Here is a 23945-nt window from a genome sequence, read left to right as displayed (position 1 = left end):
TACTTTCCGTGTCCTTTATATGGTAAAGGAAGTGTTTCCCATTGCATTACTTATTCCGTGATCATTTACTAAATGGCTGGTGCCTAATGTTTGTGCTGTCTCGTATTGCGCTCTGTAGATTAACTTTTCACCAGTGCTGGGAGATAGGACTTGTCATACTTGTGTTTTGTTTCACAGCTGCTTTTACCCCGCATAAGTTACCTGACACTGGTAACCGACAAAGTAAAAAAGCATTTTCAGAAGGTAATGCGGACAGAAGATATTGGTGAAATCTGGTTTGAATATGAAGGGATTCCTCTGAAGTGGTGAGTTGGCGAAAGCCCCCCCCCCCTTGTTGTTCATGTTATTTTCCCTTTTTGCTTTAGATAAATGCAAAGTTACATAGGTGGAAAAAAAATATAACTCCATCAGATTCAACAATTTATCCCCGGTTTTGTAATTGGAAAACCGCATATTCAAACGTTTTCACCCCTTAGCATTTTAGATCCTAAACATTACTTGTTTGTATATGGACCTCTTAGCCAAGCACGATCTATCTATGTTTGCAGCCCCCCAAGAACTGGGGTTTTTGCGGTGTTGATCCATGAGAAACCCATTAGACTTATTTTGAAACTAAAGGTATTTTCTCAAATACTGGGCATAACTTTTTATTAATGAAGCATGGAATGTTTACACGTTACAGTATTCTTACCTATCATAGTCAAGTTACGTGCCAGTGTTAAAGTTTTTAGGAACCGTGTCTGGGGTCTGTCAATCCCTTAACATAGAGGGGCAGTGGTGCATGTACTTCCTCATTCATTTCATTGATCTACTTCCATATTTATTGCGATATGTGTGGAAAAGAAGAAATAGGATGGCCCTGTTGAACCTTATCACACTTCCAGCCCCCCACAAGAAAAATTGGTGGATCGCAAAAGTGCGCCACCGTGCTGATTCTGGGTCCCATAATGTGGGGTTGTTATTATTATTATTATTATTATTTATTGTTTTATAAAGCACCATCATATTCCACAGTGCTGTTCAATGGGATATTTGGCTACTTTTATAAAATGTTTAAATCCTATGTTTTCATGAGAAAGCTGACTCTATATCTGCCCACAATTTTATAGATGGCACTCCACTATTTTAGGGCAAGTTTAAATGTTCTGATTTCAGGCCGTATACAGGGTGTTTATAGTCTGCCCGTCTGATGATCAGCGAGTGTCTGGAGACGATTTATTAATTTAGTGGGCCCAGCAGATGTCCCCAGTTATGTTTATTTACAGTAACAATATGTGACTAATTTCTATATACACTTTCATAGGACAAATGTCCAAATTCAGCTGTTTTTTTTCTTCTTCTTCAAATATAGAACCTTTTTATAGTGTAAGAAATATTCCCCGCAGCTCCCATGTGACCACTCATTAAACTGACATAGCACATTAGCAAGGTTTTTGTTTTTTTCTTTTTCTCTGGAAATGACTACTTTGTTTTCATTTCACTTTTCTGGCACATGGAAATCGGTTTTAACGGCGCATTGTGTTTCGTTATACAGTTATTCGTCACAGAGAACGGATCAGTGGTCTGTTGAGTAATCTTTAAAGCACCAACTTGTTTTCTTGTTTTTTTTTCACTAAGAAACCTTTTTGCGTTCAGAACATTAACAGGACAGAATTTGGCTGTTTAGTTGACATTGGTTGTGTGTAAATGAATGAAAATGTTTTCTCGAAATCAATTGAGCAGGTAAAAAAAAAATACATACAGAGTAAACTGAATAAAAATAGGCATTTTAATCAAGTTAAGGACCGTGGCAAAGCTTGCATCAGATGCATACTTGGGAAACATACGGCTTGCTCTGTTTTGCCTCTGATGCCGATTCTCCATTGAAATCAATAAGGTTACAGCTGAAGAGTAGAAGTTCTGGGAGTGATAACTAAGCTGTTTTGCTTTGTGGGAAAAAATGTGCAAGGTGATCTTATCCGCATAGCCAGCAGTGGTATTTACCTGTTGCTTGTATCATTCCATTGCTTGATAAGATAATTTCTTAAAACTTTGCAAGTAACCCCTGTATATATCGTAACTCCTTCTAGATTGTAAGCTTGTCGGAGCAGGACCATCCTTAGCTTTTGTTAGTCCAAATTGTTATGTTTTGGGCTACAAGTTGTGTCCTGTTTACCTATTGTGCAGCGCTGATGAAAATGATTGCGCTGGATACGTCAATAAAAATCTTTGTAGATTCCAGTTTGTGTCCACCAGGTGGCAGTATTGCACTAGCATTTGGCTCCTGTATTGGAATTTACTTAGAAACACAGAGTTTGATGATAGATTTTTTTTTTTTTTTATATAGTGCTAACAATCTACGCAGCGCTTAATACAATACATATATTGAAGGGGTATGACAAGAGTAGAATTGACAGAGTAAGACAAACATAGGTGGCGAGAGCCCTGCTCGCGAGCTTACAATCTTGAGGATAAAAACCATTTGGCCTATCTAGTCTGCCCATTTCCTGCTGTAAGGGATTCAAACCCCTATCAGTCCTTGGTCTGGTCCCATAGTGAGGATAGCTTTATGTCGATCCTTTGCACGTTTAAATTCCCTCAATGTATTAGAGTCGACCACCTCTGCTGCTGAGACTGTTCCATTTATCTACTACTCTTATCAGTAAAATAGAACTTCCTCACATTACATCTAAGCCTCTGAATCTCTACTTTTAGAATATACTTTAGAATAACAATTCTCCTCCTTTTAAATGAGCTTGCCTCCTGAACTTTGTTACATCCATTGAAGTATTTAAATGTTTCTATCATCTCCCGTCTCTTCTTTCTCCAAGCTATACATATTAAGATTCCTTAATGGTTCCTGATCATTTCTGTCATGTAAACCACTTACCATTCTTGTAGCTCTCCTCTGAACTCTCTCCAATTTGTCAATATCCTTCTAGAGATGGGATATCCAGAACTTACCCAATACTATATGTGAGGGTATGTACGGTGGCATAATCAGCTTCCTGCTTCTAATGCCGCTCTCTGTACAACCCAGCACCCTGCCTGCTTTTTGAGATGCCTTATTGTAATGTCTTCATACCTTTAAGTCATCCGAAAAAATGACTCCTAAGGCTCTCTCTTCCATTGTCACTGGCAGAACAGTGCCCCCAAGTCTATATTCTACCTTGGGATTTTTACTTTCCAAGTGCATTATTTTACACTTATCAACATTAAACTGCAGCTGCCTTATTCGCTCCAATTCTTCTATTACTAAAGTCATTTGCTTTTTGACTTGTTCTATCCAGTAGGTCTTTGCATCTGCAAAAAGTCATACCGTACCATTAACACCTTCTGTAATACCGCTAATTAAAAAAAATAAATACATAAATATATATATATATATTTATATATATATATATATATATATATATATAAGTACAGGTCCCACTACTGAATATACACCATTGACTATAACCTATATCCATTCAACTGATTTAACATCCAAATCCAATTTATTTATTTATTTTTTTAAATCTTTTTTATGGGGGACAGTGTCAAATGCCTTAATGTAGGTAGGCTATATCAACTACTCCTCTCTGGTCTTAATTTAAAATTAAAATAGTTTGACGGGATCTCCCTGTAGTAAACCCGTGGTATTTATTTATCTTTGATTGTGATTTAAGATTTCATTTCAGATTATCATTCGTTTTGTTCTGATGAAAATCGTGGTACGCGATTGTTATAAGTGAGTCATCCTGGACCAAAACGCATGATTATCCGATCTTTGGTGTTTTTAAGAAGGTTTTATAGAATACTGAATAACTTCAGTCATCTGTGGAAAGATCTTTCAAACTTTCTTGTGCATTACGTGTGCGCGTGTGTGTGCACGTATGTGTGTGCGGATGTGTGGAGATAATATGTTAAACTTGGAAACATGGAATAGACCAATCGCTCTTATATATTCTTGTAGCTGGCCGGGAACCTTCTGGAGTAATAGAAGACGCTCCGAGAATGGATTAGTGTCTGTGTCTGTTTAAGTTTTTGCGTTTACTTTTTTCTGTGATAAAACTTGGACTGTGCTTCTCACTGAGACTCTTATAAACAGCTTTCCTGTAATAGACAATATTAATATCCAAAATGATATACAGATATTTTTTTTCCCCACGGAAGAGCTTTTGTAAGAGATTGCCATAAAATATAAACAGAACATTATTAATATCGATAAACAAAAAACAGAGAGAATTCAACAAAATTTTCTAATTACAGAAACTAGAGAAGATTATACATATTTAGGTATTAAAATTCCTAGACACATTAATACAATTATGGAGATTAACTTCTTACAATTGCTAAAACAAACCAACAAATTATTAAAAGAGTGGAAACACCTCGAATTCACATGGAGGGGTCGCATTAACATCATTAAATCCTAGATTCTACCTAAATGGATATATCTTTTTCGTATGATACCACTGACTATTCCCCCTAGTTGGTTAGCAATACTCCAAACACATTTTCAAAATTTCGTTTGGAAGGGTAGCAGATCAAGAATTAGCAAAAAATAACCCTTAAAACTTCTAAGAGAGGTACAGGTTTTCCCCTGATTAAACAATATTATGAGGCTAGCCTACTAGCCATAGCCATATAGCTAAGACCCAATCAGATACTTACTTTGAACAAGGATGGTCTAAAATTGAATCTGAGGCCTGTGAGATAAAGAATTTACATTCCATTAAATGGCAGATTAAATCCTCTGAAATAATCAAGACTACTAAAGAGGAAAACATGATCTTAGGTAAAATAACCCCAGCTCGGTACGTAATAAGGAATAAGATTGGTTTAAAGGATAAACTAATTAAATCTTTGAAAATACATATACTCGAATCTGGTATTGAAGATATTACACTTACAGAGTGGGAACAAGCTGGGATTATCTTTTTAGATGATTTATTAATAGAGGGGAAGATCATGCCCTTTATTACTTTAAATCTCCAATATAACCTTTCTAACAGAAATATTTTCAAGTATTTTAGGATAAAAAATTGTTTTAAAAATCATTTGGATTTTTCAGGGGGAGAACTAAAAGAGGAAATCGCTAAAATATTTCAAAAACCTGATGCTAAAAAGACATATGCTAAATGTGTCAAATGCATTACTTTAAAAGACTGCCCACCACCATCAAATGTCAATATTTCGAAGTGGGAGAAGGATTTGAATACTTCGATATCATTAGAAGACTGGCATTTATCATTGATTAAACTTACTAAATGGGTTCATGATTTATCTGTTGTTGAAGCACATTATAAAGTTATTATGTACCTACCGCTTTAGCCCGGATGTTTCCCGCCACAAATAATATTTGTTGGCGTTGTGAGGAATCTTGTGGTTCATACCTACATATTTGGTGGGGCTGTAAAAAACTGATAACATTTTGGAATAGTTATAGAATATCTGAAGACTGTAGCTAATATTAGTATTCCTAGCACCCCTATATCAGTTCTTCTACACTTATCTTGGCCTACTATGTCCCAACCAAAAATAGCCCTTGCAATCCACAGTTGTGTGGCAGTAAACAAAATTATTGCCAGAGAGTGGAAACAGAATGGAGATTTTGAATGGATTACATTTAAGAAACAATTAGAATTTCAACTTAAAATGGAATTAGGGGTGTGTAGGAACAATTCCATATCATTAAAAAAACATCGGATTTGGGAAAGTTGTTTGACTATGATATCATAACATTCAGACTTTCCTCTCATAATGATTAGCCCCTGGACCAATTGGCTGAAGCACTTCTCCCCCCAGAGAGAAAAAGAAAATCTTTTACGACCAACGAGTAAGATTGTATTTAGTTACTTTCTGTTTTTCCATCAATGTAATTTGTTATATGTTTTTCTACCTCAAGGGTATGGTGGCAATCTCAAGATAAAGTTGGAGACACCGTATGATTAAGATCTTTATATATTATATACTTTATACGTTATATTATATATTTGGGGTTACTCCCCTTAAATACCCGAGTATGTGGAATTTTTACTAGTCTTTTATGTATATATATGTCTGTTTTGTTTCTTTTTTGTATTGTTTTTTTTCTACAAAATTTAATAAAGAGTATATTTAAAAAAAACCCCATATATATATAAACAGAACAACAGAGCCTTATTCTTGTATCGCATGATTACAAGCCTGAATCGTGCATTCCCTGAGAACGTGTTTGGATTACAAAATCAGACCTAAATAAAAACAAAAAAATCTAAGGTGGGAGTGGGACAAAAATAATACAATTCTGAATAATATTTTTTTGCCATCCCCAGCCTGCCTCTGCATGTACATACAGTTCAATTCTTACCCAAATGTGCTATATGCCGTACGTGTTATCTCCTGCTGTTACTGAACATTTCTGTTCCAACAGGCAGCGGTTGATGGGAATTGTAGTTCAGTGGCAAATGGCGGGTTAAAGATTTGCAAACATTGATCTAAATGGAGCCCTTGTCTCTAATAATTGCTGTTCAGCACTTGTAGGAACAAGCGCTAGACAGCTGGAGTGAGCCGACTGAAGTTTGGAAACGTTCTGGATCCAATAGCAAAGCCTTTGAATATCTCTGGTGGTCCAGGGAGAACCCCGAGCTAGCAATATTATGGTCATGTGATGTTTCTTCCACTTTTATATCTCATTCCACATTTGCTTCACTAACAGTCCGTGAAAGCGCTTTACTAGATTAAAAAAAAAAAATAGCAAAACCACAAACACGCACCACACGAAAGAGATGCAAAATGGCACTTAGCAACTTGAAAGGATACCAAAGAGCTTGAAGCCAGTGCAGGAAAAAAAAAAAAAGACATACCCGGAAGCATAAAAAGATGTTTGCTAAGTCGTCATTTTCCTATTTAAACCGTGTTTGATCCTTGGCTTTTGTTTCCTATTTCGCTTCCTAATTAGTAACATTTTCGTCTCATATCCGGCAAAAAAGAATTGTAGTCACTAATTGATCAGTAAATGGCCTTTAGCCCCAAACTATGTATGCCCAGGAAAATCGGATTAAACATGAAATGATTCGGCAAGCTGTAACTGTACATGTCAGCAGACGCAGACGATTATCCCATCAGGCGTAATAAGAAACATCCCGTTTATAGCTTTAGTGTACTCCTTCGTGAGGCTACATGGATCAGTTATTCACATCAGAGCTAATTGCATATGTAGGAATTTACACTTTTATTTTTACCTTTTCTTGGTTTGGATTCGAGGTTCCATATTTCGCTCCGACTTGGCCAAGTAACATGTTGCATGTGTCCTTACGTTCGTTACTCTTTAATACCAAGTCCACTTTTATGTATACATTGTCAGATACAACACTTAAAATATTAAGGACACTATGACGCCTGCGATAGTTTATAGTACATTACTCCAGTATATGCTTAGGCATAGATTTCAACCCACATGCCCTGCAATGGCACATGCCCTGCAATCGGGAAGCATACGCTAAACGCATGCTGGGAAATGTGGTCTAAGCACGGGTTTTAAGTGATTTTCTTAGAATCTTTTTGTTCAAGTCTTATCCATTTTTTTAATTTGTGGTTAAAGGAAGAAGATAACCCCATGAGTAATGTATTACTTTGATCATTGGTTTCTTTCCTCTTTAGCTGTCACAGGCATCATTAAAATGGACAACTCATTGCTATCTGTTTTTGGTAACATAATCTTGTTGGATTCTGACGTGACTCTTGTCATACGTTTAGGCAGGACTGGTCATGTTTGTGTAGATATTATTAGCATTATCATTTTTAAGGGGGCAGAACATAATGCAACTATAGAAAACCAATATACGTGTTTTAAAAAAAGGTGAGGGGCTCGATTTTTTAGGTGTTATGCCATTAGAAAGGGACACGTCATCTGAAAATGTTGACCATTTCATAGACGTTGGTGGGAACAGCTGGTGTGTTTGTAGGACATATCTTTATTGCAGTGGGGCAGATGAACAGAGGAATTTCTTTCCTGTTCTAGATTTCTGCCGCTGTTTGGCAAGCGCAATCTTGAAATTTCTCAAAGCCATATTGACCGGATTTATCACCAGATCCTTTACCATTATATCCACCCAACCATTGTTATGCTGTCTGTAGTCATGAAATAATGAACAATACCTTTGATGAAAAATAAAGCTACTTCCTTCTTTTTTTTCATCTGTTGAGTCAAAAGTTTGTATCTTATGAAAGGCAAGTCTAAACTGGGAAGGCATATCACCAAAAGTAGATAAGTTCTTCACTCCATTTTCTTAAACTGTATTAAAAATCCTTGTTAGTAGTGCTTCTCACATATGTTGACATGTTGTCATCATCTGATTATGCTGAGCATGCTATCATTTCCATTCTAGAATTCTCAGTAAAATGCATTTTATAATTGTGTTTTTGCCATTGTTTTCTTTAGGCACTACCCCATTGGTTTACTTTTTGATCTACATGCTTCAAACACCTCTCTGCCTTGGAGCATCATTGTCCACTTTAAGGTACTGTAAACCATATTTTGCCGCTCCTAAAGACGCTGTATTTGAGAGTCCATGCTGCAGTGCACAATAATTATGACCTACGAGCAGTTCTTCTTGTAAGGACCCCGACTCATTTTTAACCCCATGAGGGCTGATCCCAGTGCACACAATTAAAACGTATAAACTGCTGACTAAGAACCATTGCCTTGTGAGCTATGGACCATGAAATACATATCATAAAACCAGACTCGGTTACTTTATTTGTAGTCACTAGTCATCTTAAAAATCTGTCATCCAGGGCATGACTTAACATGTTTTTTTTTCTTTCTCTCTGAAATTACTGAGCTAACTGTGATAATATCCAAACCGTTTATCAAAACCACTGCACTTTGAATGCATTGCAGGAACGTAACCTCCCTTTCAATTTACTAAACTGTGGTTCTAGTTCTGAGTCACAAGTTCCATGCTGCACGCACAGCCTTTTCTCTCCCTCTTTTCTCTTTGCTTGCACAGCAAGCCTAGAAATATTACAGCTTTGTGTTCATAGTCATAGAAATTAGTTATTTAGATATTTGAGTATGTTTAGGGAACATAGTGTATGTTTAGGCTTAATGTAGCTTATAAAAGATTCAGATGCCGCATGCCGGTTGCCCACGACAAGTGACCTCTGCGGTAACGCAAGTTTTGCCTCTTTTTCTGAAAAGGCCAGGGGTAGCTCCTATAAAGGGGAACCCCCAAACATTTATTTAAAAAAAAACAACATCAAAAAGAAACTTTCCCTTTTTGAATGCATGTAATCATTCAGAATTTGAAGATGGATATGCGCTGCAAAAACATTTGACGTTGTGTATTATTAAAATGAGAATATCAAGTGAATTGCTTTAACAGTCAGGTTAACACTTAATATCAAGGTTTGATTGTATAGGTAATTCATGACATACAGAAAAAGAAAGCCCCCCTCTTTTAATTATATTATTTTAGATATCCGGACAAGTTCCTTAGCAAGTCTAAAAGTTAGGCAAATACAACCTCAGATGAACAACAACACATGGCATATTACACTGTGTCGTGATTTAATCAACAAAAATAAAGCCAAAATGGAGAATCCATGTGTGAAAAACACCTTATGATTCAATTGCTTGTAGAACCACCTTTAGCAGCAATAACTTGAAGTAATCATTTTCTCTAGTTGCTAACATCGTTGTGGCCCACTTTTCTTTACAACGTTGCTTCAATGCATTGAGGTTTTTGTGGACATTTGTTTATTCACAACTCTCTTAAGGTCCTGCCCTGGCATTTCAATCGGGTTGAGATCTGGACTGACTATGGCAGTGTAACACCTGAATTATTTTTTTTTTGCCATTCTGTTGAAGATTTGCTGATGGGTTATGTTCATCTGAGGTTGTATTTCCGTCATTTTCTGGCCTTCTAAGGAACAGATGATTGTTATCTCTACTTTCTTTTTCCCACACCTTTGCAGTGGTACCTTATGACGAGTAAATAGAAAATTAGTGGAGGAGGCATTGTGACCAAGTGCATTTATTACCGTAACAGAAAACAATGCTCCGTAGGTGTAAGATTCTTATGTCATGCTGTTATAATGATTATCTTTCATCCTGAAATGTGTTGACATTTCTTACAGAATTTTCCAGCAAAGGACCTTCTACGATGCCAGTCCAAAGATATGATAGAAGCACACTTCATGTCCTCTGTGAAAGAAGCTGATGCATTAAAGCACAAGAGTCAAGTTATTAATGAAATGCAGAAAAAAGACCACAAGCAGCTATGGATGGGTTTTCAAAATGGTAAGTGTATTGGCACATGCTTTTCTCCAAATTGTCTCATTATCTCCCTCAAATAATTGACTCAATTGCCGTCTTTACAACCAATGACATACCAGGTACACAACCAAAAGATGTCCCTAGAGGACCAATGTGGTACCTGGTACGTCATTGGAAAAAAACAGTCTCACATTGCTGTGATCACGGGGTCACTGCTGTTGCTGACTGGAGCGGTCAGTCTACAACAAATTCCCTGTACTTCTTCCAATGTAATTACTTCTACAGCCAATTACGGATACATTTAAAGGAGAATGGCATGCTTGTAAGCTTTTTCTCTTGCCTCTTCGGTATCGACTCTGTTATCCAGATACTTCTGCAAAACTGCTTTGTGGAGAAAGTAAAGTGTTCCTGAACCTTTATTTCTCTGCAAATCTGTCTGCAATATTCTGGCCTCTTAGAGTACCTATGCATAAGGGTGGAGGCACGGGGACAACCTCTGCCCTGTTCCTTCAATGAGGGGAGAGGGTATGCCCGAGATGCTGCCCTTTTGTGCAAAAGTACCTGGATAGCGTAGCTGATACCATGGAGAAGTGGAGAAAGACAGAAAACAGAAGAACAAGAAAAGTCGAGAAGAAGCGGAGCTACTGAAAAGGAGACAGGGACACAGAATTCATCTGCGGAGAAGGTAGGGAGACATTGGGAGAGCGTGAGAGAGTGTATAAGAGAGTGTGGAATTCCCATTCAATGCTTAATTTGTAGTACTATGTAATCCATGATACCAAGTGGATTCCTTAAATATATATATATGTTATACAAATGTAAGAACATAATTTGGTAAAGGGATGAGTATTTACAGTATCAGTTAGCTGTGTGCTACGTTATGAGCTGAATTAGACATTGTATTTTTTGGAATGTTAGCATCTAAAAAAAAAATTGGTGATGTCAATTGTGGTGTATTTAAGGAACAAATAAAATTAAAGGAAATGCGTATATCAAGGGATGACATTTTGGAGAGTCTCCTAATATTTCTTAAGATCGGTATTATTAAGGGTTTATTTCTGTACTGTAAAATGTATAAACATTTCCGTGAGATTTTTGTGAAAATGCCAGTTACCAGTGTTTACAATTTGGTGTCTGATTTTTGCTCACATTAAACAGACCAAGGATCAGTATTTTAATATATATTGGCATACATCGGTTAGGCCCAATGTGTTCCAAATAGTAGTCTCGGGAGCTACAACTACTACCGTATTTGCTCGATTATAAGACGAGGTTTTTTCCAGAGCAAATGCTCTGAAAAATACCCCTCGTCTTATAATCGGGGTTGTCTTATAATCAGACCTCAACTAGGTCTGACTATGAGACTAAGATCCAGATCCCCCGCAGCGATGCAGGTGACCTGGATCCTCCTGTCTCCCCCCGACACACACACACTTACCGGTACTTCTGAGTCCCCGGTGCTTAGGCAATTCGCGTATAGCTCTACTACTTCCGCTGCAGCCGGGAGGAGGTGCGGTTAGCAGCGGGGGTTGTCTGCATGCATCGCGCAGACCTTCCCCGGCTGTCAGAGATCAGAGTTCCCCGTGATCTCTGACAGCCGGGAAGGTCTGCGCGATGGACGCAGACAACCCCCGCTGCTAACTGCACCTCCTTCCGGCTGCAGCGGAAGTTGTCTACGCGAATCGTGTAGAGCCCTACACGCTGCCCGGACTACGCACCGGGGACTCAAAAGCTCCGGTAAGTTTGGAGGAGGGAGGGAGTGTTAAATGGGGGGCATAAGGCATTTCTGGAGGCAGAGTGCTCTGTGAAATGCCTTTTAACCCCCTTAATGCCACTCTGCCTCCAGAAATGCCTTTTAACCCTCTATACGCCACTCTTCCTCCTGAAATGCCTTATACCTCCCTATATGCCATTCTGCCCCATAATATGCCTTTTAACCCCCTAAATGCCAGAGTGGCATATAGGGGTATAAGGCAATTCTGGAGGCAGAATGGCACATAGGGGGTCAAAAGGCATATCATATCATGGGGCACAGTGGCATTTAGAGGGTTAAAAGGCATATCATGGGGCGCAGTGGCATATAGGGGGTATAAGGCATTTCTGGGGCAGAATGGCAAGCCAGGGGGCAGATGTGCATAACTGGGGGGGGCAGGTTGAAAAAAAAAAGGAAATAAAAACAAAATATTTTTCTCAATCATAGCTTTTATAAAAAAAAAATTGTTCACATAGTTTACATGAATTAACATTTACTGGTAAAACTTTTCCTATAGGGTCGTCTTATATTCAGGCTTTTTCTTTTTTTCATAAATTAATATTCAGATTTTGGGGGTCGTCTTATAATCGAGCAAATACGGTATTAATTTAACCCCTTGATGACAATTGCCGGTCCGGGCACGTCATGGAAAAACATGTCGTTTACGACAATTGACATGCCAGGACCGGCACGTCTTTAAACGGGTGCAGAAAGCGATCTACTTTCGCTTTCTGCACCCAAACGGCGTTGCTGTAATGCCTCAACCTCGAGGCATTCAGCAACGCCACGATCGGCACTAGGGGCTATCTCTGGCCCCTCCCCGGGGCGTCAACATACACTATACATTGTATGGCGGCGGACTCCCGTTTTAAAAGCGTTTAGGAGGCGATCAACGATCACCTCCTAAACTTAAATGGTGTCGCTGGAATGCCTCGATCAGGAGGCATCCAGCGACACCAAACACTTACCCCAGGATGGACTGTGACCGCTCTGGAGAAAAAAAACAATAAAGATGAAAAAGTTCCCTAGAGGGTCTCCAGACCCTCTAGAGAACTCTGGCTCCACTTGCAGGTTGAATACAGGTACTGCATTCAACCATGCAAGTCAATGGAGCCCAGCTTTCTAATCACAGTGTGATTAGTAAAAATTAATTAAAAAATAAAATAAAATTAATAATAATTAGAAAAAAATAGTAAAAAAAAACAGTAAAATGTAAAAATAATTTCCCACTGATGTCACTATCAGGGGAACCTTCAAGTTGAAAAAAAAAGTTAAATTTTTTTTTTAAAAAGGCAAAAAAATAAATAAAATATATATATAAAAAATATATTTTTGTGAGCAAGTTCTAAAATTAGCATATTAGCTTAAAACAATTCTCGCATGGAAAGAGTTAAAATACTGGCATATTAAATTCCCATGTATGATTTGATGGGGTAAATTGAATTGGCCGGGTTCAACAATGTCCCAATTAATACGGGGGGAAGGATGGCCACACATCTAATTTCCAATTAGAAAAATGCACACGTACCAAATGTGGCCTTTTAGTTCCCCCAAAAAATGACAAACCCATGCATGTGGGGTATCACTGTACTCAGGATATGTTGCTGAACACATCCTGGGGTGTCGTGTGACAGCGGCATATACCAGGAGCTGTAAATTCATACATAACATAGGTGTGTGGGGGAAAAATACACACAAAAGAATACTACTGCAGACTATGAAAAAATTCTGGTGGTAAAATGTGTGCATGCAAAGAGTTAAAATACCAGCATTTAAAATACCCTGGGGTGTCTAGTTTTCAAAAATATATGGCTTTATTGGGCACACTGAAATGGCCCGGCTCAAAGATGTACCAAATAGGGCATGGGCAGTGGATCCCCAAATGGCAAAGTTCAACATTGAAAAATGCGCATGCCCCAAATGTGGCCCTTTTGCCCCCGAACAGCCAGGCAAAATCATTCATGTGAGGTATCGCTGTACTCAGGAGATGTTGCTAAACACATATTGGGGTGTTTTATGATTGTGACATATACCAGAACCTGTTTTTTCATACCTGAAGTAAAATGTGTGTGAAAAAACAAATGCAAAAAAAAATACTACCATAAAGTTTGACAAAGACTGATGGTAGAATTAGTGCTTGGAAAGGGTTAAAATACTAGCATTTGGAATACCCTGGGCTGTCTAGTTTTCAAAAATATATGACTTGATGGGGTAAATTGCATTGGCCGGCTTCAAAGATACCCGAAATGGCACATGGGGGGAAGAATTACCAGATTTGGAAAAAATGGCTTTGAAATAGCAAAACGCTACCTGTACTTATTGCCCCAAATTGTGTAGAAAAAAGCAAAAAAACATAAAAACATTGGGTATTTCTAAAGTCAGGACAAATAGTAGAATCTATTTTTCATTACCTTTTATGAGTAAAAGATTTTTCAACTAAAAGTTAGAAACAGTCATTTTTTTCTAAATTTTTCACCATATTTTATACTTTTTTTAGTAGTAAATAATATGATACAATCAAAACAATGTCATCTAAAGAAAGCCATTCTTGTCCTGAAACAAATAATATCTAATGTGTGTGGGTTCAGTAAACGGGAAAGAAGAAAATTACAGCTAAACACGAGCAGCGCAGAAATGTTAAAACGGCCATTGTCACGAAGGGTACAAAAAGTAAAATCAGCCTTTGCCACGAAGGGGTTAAAGAAAATAAAAAAATAAACCAGAAGTTAAAAAAGTGGCCCAACTGCTTGCAAGCTGATCTATAGTTAGATCAGCTGGCTGACACACTGAAAAGACTATCTGATCCCTGTTGTAATGCAGGGGATCAGACATTATGGCACAGCCAGCCACCCCCTGCAAATAAAATCAATAAAATGTACACACAAAGCATAAATAATATATATATACATTTTTGTTGTGGAAACTGATGATGACTCTCTGTGGATTACAACTCTCAAGATGATGATAAGGGCGATGGAAGCTGTGGCCCACAAAAGCAGATGCACAAGAAAAGCAAAAGGCTGACATACTTGTGAAAATCTATCTTTTTAATTTAAACTTTAACCCTTTATTTTCTGTGTGCCTACCTAATTTTCTTGTACCTACTAAGTTTAATGAAAATTAATGTTAAGGCTCGTTTTACTATGGATTGGTGATCAACTGGTCCAAATGCTCCTAGTGCAATACCCTGGGTATATACTGTTTTTTGGGGGAGGGGGGGGTTGAGCTGGTGGGCTGCTAAACAGTCCCAGATGAGACATAGGCATCACAAAATAAAGTTTGAAAAATTCAAGTTTAGAAAGGGAATGGGCGTGTTTCCATTTTGTGCCCTGTAACTTACAAAAAAAAACATAAACCAAACTATAAACCAATATGCATTTTGGGGTATTTTGCTGAACTGAACTGGTTTGGGGACCACTTCGAAATATACATCTAAAAATTGTATCAAAAGAAAGCTCTATCGGTCCTTGAAAAAAATAATATAATAATCTCTATGGAGAAATGGCCTGAAACACCCATATATCATTCAACCAAAACGTACAATACGTCTTCAAGGCTAGTATTAAAACTGATATGCTGCATTTTATGCTGGTTTTCTTTCCTTTTTCTCTCTTCCCTGTTAAGTTGCTGGTTGTAGGGAGAGAACTTTAGGTAAGATAATGCTATCATGATAAAGGTTTGATGATAGAACCTATGAAGAGGATACTTCTCGCAGGTTTGCCGATTAACTTTGAATAAGTAGGTCTTTCCCTCTGCAGATACATTCAGCAACTTTCTACGAGAAGCTGTTGGAGTTGTTTACATGTAGTCACTTTCACGTGGATGTGTCACATTTACTCCTTCCAGCCCCGCGACCTTTACGTACACCATAGCCAACTTACTGAAAATCATTACGCTAAAACAGGGCAGCTTTTGAGTTCCGAGAAACATGGTGCTGCTATTGGAAACTTGTGGGCTTCAGATGATATTTGGCTACTGTGGTACTGTGACTCAGATAAGTAGTGACCTCCATCTTTCTGTTGCAGAATGACAGCTGAGTTCCAGGTGCAACAAACATACTGCTGAAACGCCTAGTCATTTTAGTGATTTTAACCTCTTGCCTGCCAAAAATGGATTTACATGCATACTGAGACATAAGCTATAATTTCATTAAAAGGGGAGCGGCTTAGTCTGCACTTAGGATAAATACAATTCACTGATAAAAGGTGTGCAGAAAACGCCTTGATTATGCGATTTGGAGAATACCAAATGTTACACTTACTAACACTACGTAAGTTTTCAGGGTGTCTTGTTATCCCCATGTGAGCAGAGGGGCGGCTCTTTTAGAGTATCCCATCCACATCCATGCTCATGTAAAAATGGTCTTTGATAAACAGGTACATTTTTCCCTTTTCTTTGGACCTAAAAAGTGGATCTGTAAGCAAGCTGATATGAGCGTGACAAGTACCTTTACGCGTTTGATATTCTGGTAGGGTGTCTATTGCATATTAGGGGCTTTGGGTGTTGTTATACATACAGCAGTCATATGGCCGAGTGATGCTGATTAACTTCATGCAATATCATGATCAAGTCTAAATGTCCTGAAAGCTGCAGAAAAGCTTATGAAACATCTTTTGATAGCTTTCAAAAGCTAATTTAGATCTCTCAGCTATTTGCAAAAGAGAAATAAGAAACAATAGTGAAACCAAGAACAACTTTGCTGAAGCAAGCTGTACCTTTCAGTGTTTTTTTTGCTTTTCAGAGGTAGATTTTAGTTCATGTTTACCGTTTTCTAACGTCCCAGTGAAACACCGTCCATGACCGCAAGAAAATGAAAAGAAAGTACCATTTGCAATAACTGTCTCACGGCACTTACATCTGCTGCTTTGTTTCTCTATGAAACCTTTGAATGCTTTAATTTAAATAGAAATCGTTAACATTTCTGCAAACAGCTCTGTTAGCCATTTTGTTAATGACATGAGACTCTCCTATTCCAAAACTCATCCTACCTTGGGTAAAGGTCTGCAGATGGATCATGGGAAACTTATTGCAATGGTATCTACTGCTCCTGCCACATTACATCTAGGTTTGTCCTCCCAAGCCTTTTTCCCAACCTACTCCATTCTCAGTTTTACCTGGACCCAGCTGTTATGTTTCTTTCTCCATTTCCAAATGCCACTTTAAAATTTAAAGACTTCATGGATTTCTATGTTGGGGCCAACCATTTACTTGGCACAGTTTTATCCATCTCTACTTAAGTCTCACTACCTGTTTCTCTTTATGTTGTCTCACTGACCGTTTTGATTATAAGCGTGTGGCCAAGGTCCTAGAAACATACTGATTCGTCTGTGATACAGTTCCATATAATATTTTGGATAATGATTATCGGTCCTGAAGTGTGTGTTAGTATTTCAAACATGGAACGGACCTTATTTAGAACGTTATTTTGTGTGTATGCACCAGCAGGTTATTTTCAGTAACAGTAACACCACAGTTGATGATAGTTTTGTAAAACAAAATGTGCGGTTGGACTAAGCAACTGGATACCCCAGTGTCTAACAACTCAATCTCCCTATTTAAGTAATACATTTTGAAGGATCAGGTGTGTCGATGATAACATGGTTGGAATTTTGTGCTCTGGTCCGATGAAAAACAAGGGCTTTATTGGTTTTCCATTGGGATTGGAAATACTCTGGGACCTCTGAAATAAAGTATAACTCACTTACACCATTCTCATGAGTCTACACAATTTATGCCATTCATACGGATAGTCCAAAACCATAATTTCCAACTGTATATGACAAAACCCCCATGCAGTTTTTTGTCCTCTGCTGGGTGAACTATGGGTTGTCTCTAGAAACATCCTCTCCCAGCACAAACTTGAATCTGCCAAACTAGGTTTTATAAAAACAAGAAACCCAAAAAAACCACAACCAAACACTAAGGCGAAAGTACGGTGTAAATATATGCAACAAGGAGTAAAAGGACAGTTTATCTTGTGTAAACAGGCCATCTCCTTCCTTGAAGATATATTTGCAAAAGGTGTGGGGTTTTTTTTGTAGATGTGGCCTATATCCATTTAATATACAGATATAGCTTGTTTACGACACGTCAATAACCTTGAAGAAGTTCTAGAAGTTATAAATTCTAAAAATTCTAAAAACACAGGGATACTGAGATCGTATCAGCTGTCACCAAGGATTTATTAAGAGAAAAAATGAAGAATGCCATGAAATTTGATAGCTGAAGATAAAGGTACACCTGTACATGGACTACCTAAGAAATCTGTTTTTACAACGTTGCTTTTCTTCCACCCAACATTTATACATATTTTCATAAAGCCTCATTTAATTTTGTCCTTTTGCTGTAGTTTTCCTATATCTGAGGCCTGGTTTTTGGTTTTGGTTTTTGTAATAATCTGTAATCTGGTGCTTATTCAGTACCTTCAAATGAATCAATTTAATTCTCAGATTTTTTTTTTTTGCTTCTTACTAAATATAACCCACTATGCCTTAGTGTCTTGGTCTCTGTGACACTGCTTGGTCCTGGGTCACACCTGTCTAGGGTCCCTTCTGTTCTCATCTTACACTCACTTGGCATACTACTCTCACCCTTTGGCTTTTAATACTACTTGTATGACAATGACAACCAGATCTACCTATCTCTCCGTATCTCTCTCTCTCCTTCTTAGATTGTGCAACTAACTGCATTACCGCTATCTCTTACTGGATGTCTGCACAATTCCTAAATCTCAATCTCTCCAAAACTGGACTTCTTATCTTTCCTCCCTCCAATGCTGCCTTGGTGTCACCCTTAACTCTTGACGTCTCATTTACCCCCACGTCCAGTCTGTCTCAACAAAAAAAAAAAGACGACTCCATCTTCTAACAGCATTGCCTGTATTTGTCCCTTCCTAACATAAGCTGCCACTAAGGCCCTTGTCCATGCCCTCATCTCCCACCTTGGTTATTGTAACCCTGTCTTAGCTGGTCTCCCTCATACCCATCTTGCCCCTCTGCAATCCATCGTGAACGTTTTTTCTGGACTTATCTTCCTCACTTTACTAACACCTCGCTCCTCTGTCAGTCTCTTCAATGACTGCCTGTGTGCATCATGATTCATTTCAAAATCCTCACTCTTACTTTCAAAGCTCTTCATAGCCGTTCCCCTACTAACATCTCTTCCTTCATCTCCAAAACACTCCTATCCGGTCTCTCCACTTATCTGATAATCTCCATCTCACCTGTACTAAGATTTCCAGTTCGCATGCACGCTTGCAATATTTCTCAAGGGCTGCCCCCATCCTCTGGAATGCCCTTTCCCTGCCTATCTGTCTTTTACCCCTGCCCATGGTCCTTCAAAAAAATCCCTCAAGACCCACTTCTTTAAGGACTCCTACAAACTCATGTGCCAATGCCCTTTCCCCCCATCTAACACAATAAATTGTAATTCTAATTGTATATGTGATTCATAGTGCTGCTTATTCCAATAAATGGACATGTTGGTACAGAGCAGGTGTAACATAGGTATCAGGTAAGGAACCCAGCATGCATGTGTCAGCGGACGAGAAACAGGACAGGCACAGCTGGAGATTGATAGCGATCAGACTTTAATCAGCAAGCGAAACCAAACAGAAATGCTGAGCTTCACTTAGACAATAAGGTACTGGAGCAGGCAAAGTCCATATAGTGACAGGAACAGAAATGTGTAGCCTTGCATAGGCAATAAGGCACTGGAACAGGCAAAGTCCATATGGTAACAGGAACAGAATTGCAGGATTCACTTAGGCGATAAGGCACTGGCTCAATGTATCCTGCTGCAGGCACTGAGCATCAGGCTGACACGACAACCGAGCACTGAATGAGAGTCCGTGCTCGGTTTTAAACTTACCGCGCTCCCACGTCCCGCCCCCAGCCTCTGATGTCACTCTGTGAACGTCCCTCTGTCGCCATGGATGCAGAGTATAAGAGGGGGGGTGTGGTGAGCGCGCGTGTGCCGCCATCCTTCTGGATGAAGGGGAAATGCATCGCGAGCCCCCTCTACACGCGGACGCTCAGAAGCCCTGCGTTGTGGCTTGTGACTGCAGGACATGTTGCTACAGAAAGAATTGGTTTGATTCAGTGATCAGTCTTAACCTTGATTTGGTTTAAACGGTGAATAACGCATGGTTTGTAATTCAGGTACATTTCTAAAATCGAATTATCAGGGTAAAAACTGGACAGCATCCATAAAAAAAAAAATGCTACCATGAAAGGTAATGGAAACATGTTAAACTTATACTTTTTAGTTGGATTTTCTAACAATAGATTCGTACAATAGATTTATTCTACTACTAATTCAAATGTCCTTTTTGCAATTTTTATTATTATTTACATGATATTAATGTAGATGTGTGCAAAACAGATCAATATCATGTGTTGCATTGTATGTGTAAAGGTGTTGTATTTGTCTTGGATGCGTTTGTATCAAGGAGATCTTGACCCATTTTTATGAGATCACTTTGATCTGAGTTGGCTTGCGTGGAGCTTCGCTTTGATCTGCAAAGACAAGCGGTGATTGTTACTTGAAAATAGTATTTGTTTTGAAGAAATTCTAAGTTTTATGTTCGTTAAATGTGTACACAAGGTTGAGTGATTTCCGCTTGTTCCTTATGTGCCTGCGAGTTGACTTCCCGACTAGTGGGTAACAATTAGAACACATTCTCCCACCTAACAACATCCCCCGACCCCCCCCCAAAACTATAGTATCTACACAGATCATTAAATTGGGCCCATTTATTAGTAACATGTATCTTCTGTACATAACAGAACACGGGTTTCTCTTGGCACGGTGTCTCGAGTAAACCGAAAATAGACTTATATCCGTAACATGTGACCAGCCTTCTTATAGGAGGAAAGCAATGTTATTGGGAACATGTATATAATGTTTTCATCTGAAATAAAGTAGTTTCTACTGCTTGTGTTTTGGTTGCTTATTTTGTTCACTGTTAAATGTTAGTACTGACTACATGGTTTATACTGTATATCACTTTTAGTGCACAACCTTACCATAGTTTCCTGAAATGTATAAGGTAACCCCCTTAAGACATTTAAATGTGGATGTCAATGTTGGAAAATATGTACCAAGCTCAGGGAGAAGTTGCAGCTGTGTCCTGATGTCTGGTGACCATTATTGGCTGATTGAAGTTGGTGGCAAGAAAGAACATACATTGAAGTCCAGTTGGAGTGCATGGAAACTTGTTGGGTTGGGGGCATTTGCATGGGGACACCTTGTTAGACACCTTAGCTATCTAATGCATTAAACTGCTTATGGTGGCTGGGGCATCTCTTCAACTTGACCGCTACATCGCTCCAGTGCTGGATGGGGATTGGCCTGCCCTGTTATGAAAAAGCACCAATAACAATGCAGGATCGGTTTAAGATGGAGTCTGGAAAAGTGCAAACGTTTTGAAATGTTAACTTATGCCCTCTTTTCATTAAAGTCGTACATTTATTTCGAATGTACCAGAACTATTAGGCTGGATGGAATTTGTTACTGCTGTAGGATAAGTAGACTCTTTAATAAACCACAAAAAAGCTCCCTACCCTGTAGTTCAGTAATGACATGTTGCCTTCTAACACTGATTAGCATGTTTCACAATAACCTATAGTGCAGCCAGCTTATTGTAGAACATCTGCTGAGTTTGTAATGTCTTATTGCCTGCAGTGTGTTTTGTTGTAACACAGAGAGAGTTATTGTCTCGTATCCTACACAACATCGATTTTAAAATCACTACTACTGCAACTGGATTGGGTCCATATAAAACAATAGCTGTTTGAGCTCTTCATGTGGTTTGCGATGGGTGGGAAAATGTAACATCAGTTGAGTTTTTGTTTTTTCAAATACACCTTTATGCTTGTTTGTGGTCATGGGCGATGCCAATTTCAGAAGTCCCAGGTAGTTTTTTTAATTGCTTCATATCATCGTGGGCTTGGAGACTGCTGTTAACTCAACGCAGTACAGCCTTTTTTCTTAAACAATAGTTTTCTTTCATTACTATTAGCCCTGTTTCTTGTCAGTTCTTTTAATCTGCGGTGTGTTTTTTTTTCTTTGCTGTATAATTTTCCATCCCCAATTGAGTTCACTGTTGTAGTTCACCTGTTCTTTAACCTTTTGTGCAAATGCTGTCTCATATATGTATTGTCATGAGCTACATTATATACCATGAGAGCAGCTAAGTTAGGTTCATATACTTATAGGCTCTGATTGATCATTCATTTCCATTAAGTTATCTCTGCCCCATTGTTAAGTTGCTGGCTTCTGTTGATTGGCCAACTCTAGATCTCTGACACAATTACGCAGACTGCGAAACAAAGCGCATGCGATCAGTAGTTCTAAAATGTCAGTTTCCCTTTAAAAACATCAGTTTATTAAAAATCTCTACCCCCTCAATAAACCATATAGTCAAGAAGCATGTCTCTTTGTGATTGTATATGCAGGCATCAGCCATTCAATTATCGCGCTGGCCTTTTTCACCAACTCCTAGTTTTCTTTGGAAACCTTCCACCAAGTTGTTGTTCAAAATCTAGAGCACTTTAGATGGTTTTATTTCATCACATTGGCAGATCTGGTAAAAAAAATAAAAATATATATATATATTGTGGGAGTTATGAAAAGAAATATCCTAGAGCTTTTAAATGATAGTCAAATTACCTTTTACTTTGTGTTTTCAGAAATCAAGATGTTCTAATGTGGAAAATATCTTGAGTAGAGACAACCAGAAATGCAGCCATAGTTTTATATTTACACAATCTGCTTTTGATGCGGTTGCCTTTTGTGTGTTGGGGGGAGGACATTTACGGATTTTGTTTAAAAGGCAGGAGCCAAATGTGGCATTTGTCCTTCTGCACATTAAAGGAGACCAAATGAATGTTTAGTGTGCCTAATGATGTCATACAGCCAGCGATTTATTTTCATTCTGAAAACGTAAAAAGCTTTCTGATTGGAGATCGTTTTATTTCTCGGGCCCTCCATGTGCGCTTGCGCCTCTGCCTAAAATGCATTAAGGTGACTTCCTAAAACGTGTAACGCTATTGTGTGATTATTGTGAATACAGACACTTTCACTGCTGGTGGTTTTTTCTTTCTCTAGGAGAGAAATGAGTTGTACGGGTTCTGTACCAAAAAATCAAGCGCACGCTGGAATCAGGCTGGCATCACCTAACCATCCTGTCAATTTCTGTTCCTACTTTGATTTTGATGTTCATGTGATATTTAAATGCAAATATGTGTTGTCCAAGTGAACTTCAGGTTTCTGGACTCGATTGCCATATGGATTAATACTAATAATTTCGTTTCACGCTATGTAGTTTAGCATTGGGTCTTTGGTATATAGTTTTCAGGTGGTGTTTGCTATCCCTCTATGTAACAGGATCACATTGACATTTCTACCCTTGGCACTTCATTAGCGTTAACAATTATTCAGCATATTTTTTTTACTATTTTAGTTAATTTCCTTTGCTTGATTTCTTGCATTTTTTGTAGTTAATGAAAACATTCATGGTCCTTTCAGTCATACTAGCCTTGGATCAATCAGTTCTTGCATGTATTACCAAAAGGTACCATGCTTGGTATTTAACAATAGTTTACATTTTTGTGATTTTCTTCTACATTTTTTTCTCGTTGGAGAGTTCATCTCAGTTGGACTTTAACCTTGAAAAGTATTGTCTTTGTTAGTTGCATAACAGGGATTTCAAATGAAACCATATTTTGATCACCGCCTTCCAAATTCTCCCTTACTTACAAATAATTGCGCGTATCTTTAGGGTAAATGAATGTTTGTTGCGTTTTTAAGTATATGGGGTACAGAAAGGAAAATCAGGACGAATGCCCGTATCTTTAATGTGTGAACCTGTGAGGTCAGGCGCTGATGTTGGATGAGAACGTCTGGTTCGCATTTGGCTTTCATCTCAGAGGTGTTCACCGGGGTAAGGTCAGGGCTCTGTGCAGG

The 23945-nt window shown here is 38.4% G+C and overlaps 1 protein-coding gene across 1 annotated transcript in view; it reads left to right on the top strand.

Annotated features, from left to right (window-relative positions):
• The window catches only part of LOC149284592 (autophagy protein 5-like), a 66817-nt gene that overhangs the window by 1118 nt on the left and 41754 nt on the right, over positions 1–23945 (top strand). Inside the window, exons 2-4 of the mRNA XM_089496475.1 lie at positions 178–305; positions 8387–8465; positions 10087–10249. Of these exons, the coding sequence (XP_089352601.1) occupies positions 178–305; positions 8387–8465; positions 10087–10249 (370 nt within the window). The remainder of the gene's footprint in view (positions 1–177; positions 306–8386; positions 8466–10086; positions 10250–23945) is intronic.

This window comes from Sceloporus occidentalis, unplaced genomic scaffold (genome assembly GCF_023333645.1).
Source record: "Sceloporus occidentalis isolate IW3139 unplaced genomic scaffold, rSceOcc1.0.p SCAF_90, whole genome shotgun sequence".
Taxonomy (NCBI): Eukaryota; Metazoa; Chordata; class Lepidosauria; order Squamata; family Phrynosomatidae; genus Sceloporus; species Sceloporus occidentalis.
This window is presented reverse-complemented; position numbering and strand designations above follow the sequence as displayed.